The 12,096-nt window shown below is 44.5% G+C and overlaps 1 protein-coding gene across 1 annotated transcript in view; it reads right to left on the bottom strand.

Annotated features, from left to right (window-relative positions):
* Gabra5 (gamma-aminobutyric acid type A receptor subunit alpha5) overlaps positions 1–12,096 on the bottom strand; it is a 101,121-nt gene that overhangs the window by 11,510 nt on the left and 77,515 nt on the right. The window contains exons 8-10 of the mRNA XM_059253339.1: positions 7,187–7,330; positions 3,641–3,793; positions 759–970 (exon numbers count right to left, since the gene is read on the bottom strand). Of these exons, the coding sequence (XP_059109322.1) occupies positions 759–970; positions 3,641–3,793; positions 7,187–7,330 (509 nt within the window). The remainder of the gene's footprint in view (positions 1–758; positions 971–3,640; positions 3,794–7,186; positions 7,331–12,096) is intronic.

The raw sequence follows: 12,096 nt of genomic DNA, 5'->3' as shown, positions 1-12,096 counted from the left end.
GGCTTATTTCCCAGTGGAAAGATTAGGATTTCCTTTCAAACTTCCCCTGGAAGAACTGACCTCCCCTTCTCTTAGCACCAAGAACTTGCTTAAGTATCTGCTCTGTGCACAGTAGGATTAGCAGGTTATCATTGGTGGTTTTATTTTCTGGGTACATACGTTTTCTCACTCTCCCGAGGAAGCAATTTAGCCTGGGACCTTGTGCTGTTCTTTAGATTTGGGCAAAACCATGTGTGAAATATGCAATGAAAGATCATTTGACAGTGTGATGCTTCACATCATTATGCACACTCACAGCCTGAGTAGGCCAAATCATTTCCTTGGAGCACTGGGTCTTTTGGCTGATGGACAACTTCCATTAAGCTGTCCATCCTCTTCAGGACACGATGGCTACCTCAAAGAAGATATAGCGCATGCAGGGCTCAGGGACAAAAGAACATGCTGTAGTGTGAACTGAGGTTAAAATCCTGACACATCATCCCTAGAGAGTTAGGATTATTTTTACAAAAATAACCAGTTTGAATATGAGTAAGTCGAAGCCACTCACTGAACACCAGACCTTTTACTTGAAATTGATTTAAAATAAATTAGACCATCTGTAAGGACCTGCAAAAGCCTTGCAGCTGAATGGAAGGATCATTCTGGAGGGAGAGGCGGGAAAGGAAATCCCTTGTTGAAAATTTGGACCCAGAATTAGACCCGATTTCTTTGGCAACGGAACCCCCCCCCCAAAAGGAGGATAATAAGCCGTCTGTTACCTTGATTTTGGCTGCTTCCAGGGCCTTCTTGCCATCCCAGGCCCATCCTCTCTTTGTGAAGTAGTTGACTGTGGCAAATTCAATCAGAGCAGAGAAGACAAAGGCATAGCAGACAGCGATGAACCAGTCCATGGCTGTGGCATAGGCCACTTTGGGCAGCGAGTTCCGGGCACTGATGCTGAGGGTGGTCATGGTCAGTACTGTGGTCACTCCTGCTCAGTGGGGAGAGGGGGAGACAAGGAGAGGCAGAAGACAACATGGGAACAGGGACCAGTGTCCTTTTCCAGAGCTCCCTCCCTGAACCTGACAGAACACAAGGCCTCTTTCTTTAGCCTGGGCTGACTCCTTTCTCCCTGAATGTGTCTGTGATTATAACATTTTCTGCAGCAAAAAACGTTACTTAACTAACTGCTCCCACTGTCCCCTTTCTCTATAATACAAATCAAGGAGGGCATGCAGTTTTGTGTGATTTCTATATATCTATGCTCTCTTTATATGGACAGATGCTTTGGATGAGTGGTATGTCTCTGTGGGACTAAGGCAAGAACCCTGGAAAAGTGGCAATGATCTTCACACAGGACTCAGTGGGCCTCATAGAGATTTTCTGTGTACCTTGTAAGCAGTGGGCGGGGACAAAATGATTCAGTGTGTTCCTTTCATGTAGGCTGACCACACAGAGATGTTGGAGATACCTGGGTATTACTGCACCGGGATGGGGACTTCACTCCTTCAAAGCAGAGACAATATCTGCTTGAGCCATTGTGGCTGTAGAGACACTGAAGTGGCTTTACAGAAAAGCCAGGGTGCTTGGCTTTACAAGGGGAGATCTGTGTTACCAGACAAGTGTCTGCCTCTGACCTAAGCTACTAAGGGTGTACTGTACCCACCATGCAGGAAGAGCTGAAGAATTACAGGCACTTAGCAATTCCCACCTTGTGAAGAAACAGCCTCTGTTTCTGGAGTCAGGATTGGGGACTCTTACAATCTAGACAGTCTCTCTTCTTCCACACTTCTGTGACGTGGACCCGCATATAGTATATGGCTGGAATGTACCTGTCATGGGTCAAACTGTGATGTCCTCCAAATTGGCGCACTGAAGTCCTAATCATAGCTACCTAGGATTGTGACCTTATAAGGAACTAGGCTCTGAAGAAGCAATAACATCAGCAGACAGTGTGGGCCCTAATCCAGTGTGACTGACATTCTCTGAAAGAGGAAATTCTGACTAAACATGTACACAGGGCAAACACTAATGGTGTGCAGGCACAAATCCCAGGCCTACCATAAGCCCGAGCAGACATCTGGATCAGAGACGGTTGTGGAATATTAGTTAACGATGTATTACATTCTTTTATGCTGTGGAATATTGGTTCAATGATGCAAAAGTGTGTCACATTCTTTTATGTTGCATTTGTTTAACTCTGTGAAGCTGTGTTACTTTGCCTGTCTAAAACACCCGATTAGTCTAATAAAGAGCTGAATGGCCACTAGCTGGGCAGGATAGGAATAGGCAGAGCTGTCAGGTAGAGAGAATAAATAGAAGGAGAAGAATAGAGAGGGAAAAGAAAAAGGAAATATAGCAAGAAAAATAGTTTGTACATGTTTAGTACAGATGTGATGGCATTTCAAATATTTTCCACCTGTGGTTGGCTGAATCTGAGAATGCAGTACCTACAGTCACAGATGGCTGGAAGTGTGTTTCCATACTACCATATAGAGAATGTAATAGTGTATATACAATGGAATGAATGTATTTTGCGGAAGACCTTAGACTGGGGTGCACACTTCAAAGGGAACCACATGAAAAATCACAAATACCTGATTGGGAAAATATCACTGTGTCCAGCCTAGGAGTGTAGTTTGGTGGTAAACTACTTTCCTACCATTCACAAGGATCTGGATTTGATCTCCAGTGGAAGGGAGGTAGGAATAAAAAAAGGGAAGGGAGGGATGCTTATAATTTCACATCTTCAAAGGGTCTTCTAATGATTAAAGGTCTTTAAAATGGAAATAATTATTAAGCAGAACAAATCTTATTCCTAAAACTCTTATTCAAAGAGAAATCCTATTTCTTAATTTTAAAAATTTAACTACTTGTTCAATTTATTTCCCAGGTCACAGTGGATAGGCCCTAATAGAAATATGATAACTATACTAGCTAGCTTCCCATTACAGTCACAAAATACCTTAGATAATTAACTTAAAAAGAAGAAATGTTTGATTTGGTTTACATTTCGGGGGTCTTAGGTCATGGTCAGTTGGTTCTGTTGATTTGGAGCCTGAGGTAGAATATCAGTCATGGCAGGAGCATGGAAAGGAACAAAGTGTCTCACTTTGTGATGACCAAGAAGCAAAGAGACTAGAGACCCACAGTCCTCTTCAAGGCCATAACCTTAATGGCTTGACTTACATGAGACTCCATCACCTAAAAGTTCCAGCTCCTCCAAATAGTGCCAAGATAGGGAAATGATAAAACAATTGCACCAGCATCTTAAACCTGAACACCTGGCTTCCAGAAGAAGCACAGAGTGTTCTACAAAACAGATGTTCTAAGAATTGAGAACAGCGTGGTGCGGTGCAGCACATCCTAAGCTCTTGAGACACAACCTCACTTAAAAAAAAAAATCCTGTTGCAAAAGAAGAGCTTAGCCAGCTGCCACCCCACATAGCCTCTGCTCTCCCTTTCCTCTTCCTAACTCAATATAAGACCCCCTAGTCCCTAAAAGAGGTGCTCTAACTAATTGCATGGCGTGAGCCATTCTCAGGTTTTCCTGAATAAACCTGTCTGCCCTGATGAGCCCATTCCCATATCTCCCGGTTCCCTTTCTGCGATGCTACCTAATAAGGATCATGCCTTTAATACACAGTTCAAATGTACTCACCAAAAACTGTCCTAGCTGGGACAGATTCTCGATTTAGCCAAAAGGACACCTGGGATAAGATGACTGTCATGATGCAGGGAAGGTAGGTCTGGATGACAAAGTACCCGATCTTCCTCTTCAGGTGGAAATGTGCAGTCATGATTGTGTATTCACCTGCAGATACACAAATCATGGAGATCAGGTCTCCTCCCAGGGCCAGGGTTACTGCCCTCCCCAGTGGAGTTCACAATGCTCCCTTCCTTTGCCTTTAATCAAACTAGTGTTTATTTGGGTTATTTGTTTAGGTAGCTGATAGCAGAGTGTGCCTGTGCTGTTTTTAATTTCATTTTCATTGTTTGCTTAATAACTTTTTGAGAACTTCATACAAGAGCATTGCCTCATTTCTGACCCCCTCTTCCCATGTCCTTATCCGAAATTCATGATATCTTCTTTAATTATTATTGTTACAGTATGAACATATATGTACATGCAAATATGTATATACAACTTACTGTGTCTGTTTAGCATTGTGTGTGTGTGTGTGTGTGCATGCGTGCGTGTGCGTGTGTGCGTGTGTGTGTGTGTGTGTGTGTGTGTCCAGGACTGACCAGTGGGATTGGACAACCTACACAGAAGCTAACCTCTGGAGGAAACTGGCTTTCCCTCCCTCAGCACCTATTGACCACCTGGAGCTCTTTATCTACGAGTGGGAATTTCCCTGTCCATGTTGTTATGTCAATTGGTGTCATCATATGCTGATCTTATTCAGGCGATCAATGCTGTTGAGAGTTCATCTGTGCAACATCCGTGTCATATGCAGAACACACTTTCATATCAGAGTAGGTGTCCAGGACATCTGGGTCTTATGATCTTTCTGCTTCCTCTTCCATGATTGTCCCTGAGTGTGGGGGTTGCTTTTGAGATGTGTCAGTTGGGATTGGGCACCATGCAAGCTGCCTGATTTTATTTGTTTGTTTGTTTATTCTTCTCTCAAACAATATATCCCGACCACCACCTCCGTCCCTCCCAGTCTCCTACACACATCTCCCCTCTCCCCCAGATCCACTGCTTCTCCATTTCCTTCAGAATAGAGCAGGCCTTCCAGGGATATCAATGGAACATGGCATAACAAAATGCAATAAGACTAAGCACAAACCCTCATATCAAGGCTGAATAAAACAACTAAGCAGGGCTCGTAGAAGCTCACAGAGACTAAAGTGGCAATCATGGAACCTGCATGGGTCTGGGCTAGGTCTCCTGAATACAGGCTGTGATTTTTTAGCTTGGGGTTTTTCTAGGACTTGCTGCCTGGCTTTCTTAAAGGTCATTTCATAAGCAAATCTTGTGAACCCCAGCCTCTGAAGGGCCCTTGCTGGTGCACGCTTTTTTAGGAGAAAATCAGATTTATGTGTTTCATTAATCCCCCGTCAATCTGTGTCATGCTCCCTGCCCCCACCCCCTCACCACTTTGCAGGTTATAGCAATCAGGATCTGAGGATTTAGCCTTTGCAGATAGAAATCAGGCATCCAGTGTCCTGCTGGGGATGAACAGATCCTCCTTATTTTCCAGCTGTGGAGCTCCAGGGAGACAGGACGGCTACTGTCTGCCAAGGCCTGGTGCTTTCCCAGCCCAGGAAGAGGGAGAAACAGCCACACAGGCAGGCCACAGATCTGGGAAGCTCATCCTGTCTGCTACCCAGCAAAGAGACGGTCCTTTGTTCTAAACTGGATTTCTTGGGCAATGTCCCATTGCCTTCTCTGGATTTGCTTGGCTGTGTGGGAGGCAAGTGGGGATCTTCCATTTTTTGCTGAGAATGATGCCGTCCTAATGGTTAACTGGTAAGGAGCTGAGGTGGGAGGGCCGTGGGTCTATATGTGAAGTGAGGTTTGCTGGACAAGTGTGTGTGTGTCTCCCTGGAGATGGGAGGGATGCTTTGAGAAGTACAGGCTGTGAGATGGTCTAGAGATTTCATCAATGAGTAGTACAAAGCTTGGGGGCTGGGCTGTTGAATTACTATGATCATGGAAGCATAGTCTTAGAGAGGTTTCTGGTGCAAACTCCAGTTGTTTGTCTTGCCTATAAAGGGGTAGTAGACAGGGCATTGGCATGTTGGAGGCTTCTTAAACCAAAACCCGTAGCTTAGCAAGGCTGCTACAGATGCCCCCAAGACATGTGTTTATGATGTCACAGGTCAAAGAGAGGTTAAAAAAAAATGCCTTCTTACAGAAAAGGAGCCAAAGTTATAAGCAATGCCTACACATGCTGGTGCTTTTCCAATAGCCTGCAGCTGAGAGCAGATGAGAGGTCAGGCAGGCTTTCAAGCACAAGACAGAAAGAGGGATACAGATAAAGGTGGATGAATGTCTAGTAACAAGGTCTAGTTCCTTTGAAATGATAAAATTTTGTTTCTCCATAACACTTGAAGACAAGAAATGCCATTCAAAATATAGTAGGATGTGAAATTACTATCCTTTCAATTTTTCTTGTCTTTATTTTTGAATTACTAGTAACAGAACTGGAAAACGCTTTCAAAATGACGTCTTTGTAGAATACAGGTTGGTACAGAGCTGCTGCTATGAAATGTTAAGGAATTGTATGAAAGTGTTTCCAAAGGCAGCACTCTGTATCAGCACCCCAAATTCTGCTACATACCTTTCCTTTCATTTCTATAAAACCAGATGTGAAATTCTACTTCCTTTAACTGTGGCATGGTACTCCCCTCTCAGGCTCTCTCTATCACTCAGGGATGCCTAGAGCTATGGGCTGTTGGTGGGTAGGACCCTGCCCTGGCAGGTGCATGTGATATAAAGAAGAGCATGTCTGTGGTGTTGTGTGTGTATCCTGCCAGCTGCTTGACTGTGAACAAACAGTAAGCTAATCAAAGGTATCTCTGAAGCTCAGAGCGCGTTTCCCAATCATGGCTTGGTCCATCCCTTAAGACTTTTTCTCTTCTTTCTTATATGAGGAAACAGGTTGCATCCCTCGTTTGCCAAGACCACAACCTGGTGATAGCTTAGGCCATGCTGGCCCTCAGCCAGGGGAGGTGATGCCATAGAACTTCAAGGTCATGCAGGTCAAGTGCATGGTATTCCTTTGGCCAAGCTAGACAGCCCTACAGAGACAAATTGGTGTATGTGTGTGATTAACTGCATCTGTCTTCTTGTTACCACCTCAGACACTCATTGTCTTCTGCTAGTTTAGTTTCCCAGATTCAACCACAGGGAAACCTGAGAAGTTCAGAGAAGGAAACAGGAGAACAGCCAGTAGGAGGCATCCCCCTCTTTGCAGAGACTACCTTGTTTCTTAGGAATGGGGAAGGATATTATATAAGTGGATCACTGGGCCTCCAGACAGGCCCATATGTACAGCACAGATGCCATATGCACCACAGATCAATGGCCTCTCCATTCCCAGGTCACTGCAGCTGGTACCCCTTTGTCAAGCTTCAAGAGGGTCTACAGGAGCCAGAGTAGTTACATGGGGTCTGTAGTCCTGCAGAGTAGGACATGGAGCCATGAAAGGTATGATGCTCCTTAGCCCCAGGCAACAAGTCAAGCATCTCATACCTGTGCTGGTGCTGATGTTCTCAGTGCCTACTGTCTGTCCCATGAGGTGGTACTGGTTGAGGCGGGAGCCATCTTCTGCCACAACCACAGACTTGGTGGAACCATTGGTCCAAACATAGACAACTTCAGAATTAGGGTAAGCATCTGCAGGGAAAGGGAAAGAAAGTGGGTAAATTCGGAGTGGTTTCCACTGGGGGGAAATACAAAGATGCAGACAGTAGAGGGATGATGTTGAGAATCAAACTTCAGGGCTTAGAAAGCATGTAGGGTGGTACACCTGCACCATGTGGGTCAGACCCTTACTGCTGCAAAAGACCGGATGCTCCAAGTATGCCACAGATTAAGCCAATTCTCATGTATTTTTCTCTTTCCACCTACCAAAGAGTAGGGTCAGCTCTGGAATAAGTGCCTGCCATCTCAGCAGATCTGTGACCTGTTTTGTGCTGTAGTACCCTCATCTGTGGGATGGGATGATGACAGGACCTACACCTGAGATTCAGATGGCTACCTAACTTATACAGTGACACTTAGCCGTAGCACACCAATCTTATTCCTACTGCAAACCTTCCCTGTGCACTGGCCACACTGTCTAGGGCAGACGGCTGCTAGGGCAGACAGCGGCTCTGTCCAGGGTCATGTCTGCCGACTTGTTACTTACATGGCAAAAGATACTATGCAGATGAAGTGAAATCAATGGGATGGGAATCCAGAGGTTATCTCAGATTATCATTATGGCCGAGGGCCAGTCCAGTCAAAAACAGTTTTCTTAACCAGGACCCAGGAGTAGATTTGCAAATGAAGAACGGACTGGGCTGGCCATTGGCTCTGAAGCTGGTGGAAGTGACCACAGCACCAAAAAGGAGGAAATTAGCCCTATGTGGCAGTTGGCAAGGAGACAAGGGCCTTTACCACAGCCACATGGATCTGAATTCTGCCCCACCACAAAAACCTGCAGGCCTACTCAGAATGTCCAGAAAAAAAAAAAGCAGCCCTTCCAGCACCATGATTCAGGCCTTGTGAGACAGGGAAGACAGACAAATCTACCAAGTCCCATGGGCTTCTGGTTATAGAACTCTGGGGCAACACAAGTGTTATTTTAATCTGTAGAGTTGGTGATAGCTTGTCACATCAGCAGCACTAGAAAATTAGGACAGACTGGGTGGAAAGCAAACCCAAGTACCTCCCTCAAGAGATTCATGCTCTGAGGAAATAAAGAGCTGTGACAGGAAGAGGATGCAGTGTGAGAAGTGGCGGGAAGTGCTGGGAAGGCATTTCCTCTGAAAGAAAAGCAGAGGCATGTCAGAGAATGAGACTTAAGGCTTCATTTAGGGGATCTAAGGGATGCTCAGGAGTGGCTCTGTGTCCCTTGGGATAAAGGAGGCTGCAAGCACCAAGGTCCTGAAACAGGAGCAATCCATTTATGTCTAAAACAAGCTAGGAATATAATTAAGAGGGCAGGGTAAGAAAGTAGAGCCTTGAGGACGCTGTAAGGCATTGAACTTTTTATCTAAGTCAGGTAGACCCTAGAGAAAGGTTTAAAGCAAATATGTGACCTACTCCAATGTAGGCAATATCAAGATCTGTCAGCTTGAGTGAGACAACAGAAAACAGTAGAGACAGGACAGAGAAGAACATTCCACATTAAAATCATCTTGTTCAGCAGTGGGAGGAAGAAGAGAAATGTTGGGTGAATTTTTAAAAAGCTAACTGAATCAATGTGGTGTGGGGGGAAGAATGCAGTTGTTTCTACTGAGCAGAAAGTAGGGGTTCAGGGGTCCTGAGTTCTGGTGAAAGAGCACCAGAGCCTCCATGCTGGGACAGAGAATGGAGAAGAGATGATCTGCTAAGGATGGTAAGAAGAAAAGGGTGCCTAAGTCCAGAGTCCGAGATATATGGCAATGGTATGCCCAGAACACAGCTGTGAGAGTATTGCCATCACCCTCAGGCACTGCAGGGTCTAGAATCTGAGGAGATGAGCCATCAACACCAGCAAGCAGCTACCACACTGGAAGGGGCACAAGCGGCTGGTGGTAGGTGGTAGCTGAGGGGTGCTCAGAGACACAGCCACGCAGGAGCTGTTCCATTGAAACACGTGTGTCTAAGCTGTCTCTTAGCCCTATACTTAAGCCAGCATGTCTGCCCCAGAGCCCAAGCCAAAAATTTTCTCAGATGTCCCATGTGGGTAAGCAAGATGCCACACCTTCAGAGCAAGGTTTGGTGCCCCAACTCCCAAGGTTAAACAAATCTGTGTCCCATTGCAGGAGGTAAGTCAACAGTGCCTCAGGAGCCGGGAATGAGCTACAGAGAAGAGCTAAAGGGAGATCCTCCCAGAACCCAGGCCAACCTCCTCCAAAAGTGCCTATAAGCAGTTGTTCTTGGGTCTCACAGGCAAAGCCATCTGTTTTGCTTCTAGAAGAAGCTCAGCAGAGATAATTCCGAATTGTCTAGTGACTGACTTACTGCAAAATACCAAATCTTCGTAAAACCATATTGCAACACTGACTCTTCTTCTTTGTTCAAATAATTATTCACAGTTGTGAAAAAAAAGTGTATATAGCAGATACAAGGAACTCACTCATGAATACCGCCCTTCTTGCCAAAGTAGTATTCTAAATTTTATGTTCTCTAGTTTCATATTCTGGACTTGTATTAGTTTTTCACATTGCCTATTTTTTTTCTGCAAAGTTCTGTTGTTTGATAATTTCATGCATGCATGTATATAATGTGTTTTGTTCAAAACTCTCTTATTTCCTCCCTTCCAATTTCATCCCTATCCCTCCTCATTCTATTTCTCTCTCAAACTCAGGTTTTCATTCTCTCCTTCTCTCTCTCTCCCTCCCTCCCTCCCTCCCTCCCTCCCTCCCCTTAGCACACTGAGCCCACTTTGTCCTGCCAATATGTGCATGGGTGAGGAACAATCTACTGGGTCATAGTAAGCCTCTCAGAGTCAACACCCTAAAGAAAACTGATTCCCCCCCTAACTCCAGTTGCCAGTAATTCCTCAACTAGGGGTGGGACTTCGCACCTTCCCTGACCTTGCTGGGATTTTGGCTGGCATGGGTTTTGCAGATTTGCTTGCAGTCACAGTCCCCATGAGCTCATGTTTGCAAGGACACATTCATGTCACAGCACTCATCCCACTGCCTCTGATTTACCAAATCATTAAATCTTTCCACCCTTCTTTTTTTTTTTTTTTTTTGTTTTGTTTTGTTTTGTTTTTCGAGACAGGGTTTCTCTGTGTAGCTTTGCGCCTTTCCTGGAACTCACTTGGTAGCCCAGGCTGGCCTCGAACTCACAGAGATCCGCCTGCCTCTGCCTCCCGAGTGCTGGGATTAAAGGCGTGCGCCACCACCGCCCGGCTCTTTCCACCCTTCTTTCATGATGATTCCTGAGTCTTGGGAGGAGGAGCTATGAAGGAGATGTCTCATTTAGGGCCAAGTATTCCAGAGTCTTTTAATCTGTCCACACTGACCAATTGTGTGTGTCTGCATTAACTACTATCTTCTGCAGAAAGAAGCTTCTCTGATAGGGAGTGGAAGATGTGCTAATCTATGGGTATAAAGATTAGTATTTACAGGGCAGTTTATTACTATGTCCTTTTAGCAGAATAATAGTATCACAATCTCCCCATAGGACCTATATGACCTAGGGTTTTGGCTCAGTTAACATTACCAAGTATGAATTTTTATGGAAAAAATTCATAAATCTAGTCAGAAATGTATTTGGATGCCCTTGACACTATTTTACTAGTGGGTAAAGTTTCTTGTCCAGTCAATAGTAATTGTAGCTTGTGGAGTTCACATCTGGGTAAGACAGTTGAGTACTTTTCTCCAACAGTAGTGTGCACAGCACCTTCCAGTGCTGTGAAAGGTAGCCAGAAGGATGAAGATTCTGGGATTTTACTAGCTTAATTTCTCCATGTCCTATGACTCAAGTATGTGGCATCTTCAGAAATAGGTCTTACATCAAGTTTTAGAAGTTACCCAAGAGCAAAGATAATAGCCAGTAATGTTTAGGTGGTCTATTGGATCCCACTGGATAACAGCTCAAAGAGAGATAAGCCATACCTGCCCTGGGCTATTTGTTTGATAGCCTATATTGTCTAGGGAGGCACTGTCGCCAATGCATAGGGTAAATTCATTTAAACTTTAAATATATGTATATGTCTATATCATCAGAAGCTTCTACAGCAGTAGGCTTCCACATGCCATTTCAAACCTCTTTAGTGTTAGCTATCCTTCCCCATACTCCCTCCCCTAACCTGAACTACTATCTTCTACCATACCTACCCCTTTCTGATCCATTATTCCCCTTCATACTTCCTGTTTTCTATCATCTAACACATGAAATTCTGGCCCCATAGTCCCTTTCTAGTTTTCTGGCTTCTATTGGTACTTCAATTTAAACATATCCATCTAAAGAGTCGAAGCTAGGGTCTATAGATGAGAGAAGCTTAGTTGGTGTCATCCTTGTAGATTCTTGGAGATTTTCCTAGCACCAGGTTTCTTCCTAACCCCCTAATGGTTCCCTCTACCAAGATCTCTCTTTCATTGCTCTCCCTCTCTGTCCCTCCCTCCACTTGGCCATCTCAGTCTCTTTAATTTGTCTTTTGAGGTCTGTGTTACTTCATTATCTGAAAATTTCAGGACTGAATTTTTTTGTGCAATATTCTATTGTGTATATGTACCATGTTTTCATTATCCATTTACCATTTGATGTACATCTAGGCTGCAATGAATATGGGTAAGCAGGAATCTCTGTAGTAGGATAGAGTCCTTTGGGTATATATGGAAGAAGGGTATAGCTGGATCATATGATAGATCTATTTTGGGCTTTTTGAGTAACCTCCATATTGATTTTCATAGTGGCAGTACCAGATTGCATTTCCACTAGCAGTGAATAACTGTTCA

Source organism: Peromyscus eremicus, chromosome 1 (assembly GCF_949786415.1).
Source record: "Peromyscus eremicus chromosome 1, PerEre_H2_v1, whole genome shotgun sequence".
Classification (NCBI taxonomy): Eukaryota; Metazoa; Chordata; class Mammalia; order Rodentia; family Cricetidae; genus Peromyscus; species Peromyscus eremicus.
The sequence above is the reverse complement of the archived record's forward strand: the minus strand, read 5'-3'. Positions and strand labels throughout refer to the sequence as shown.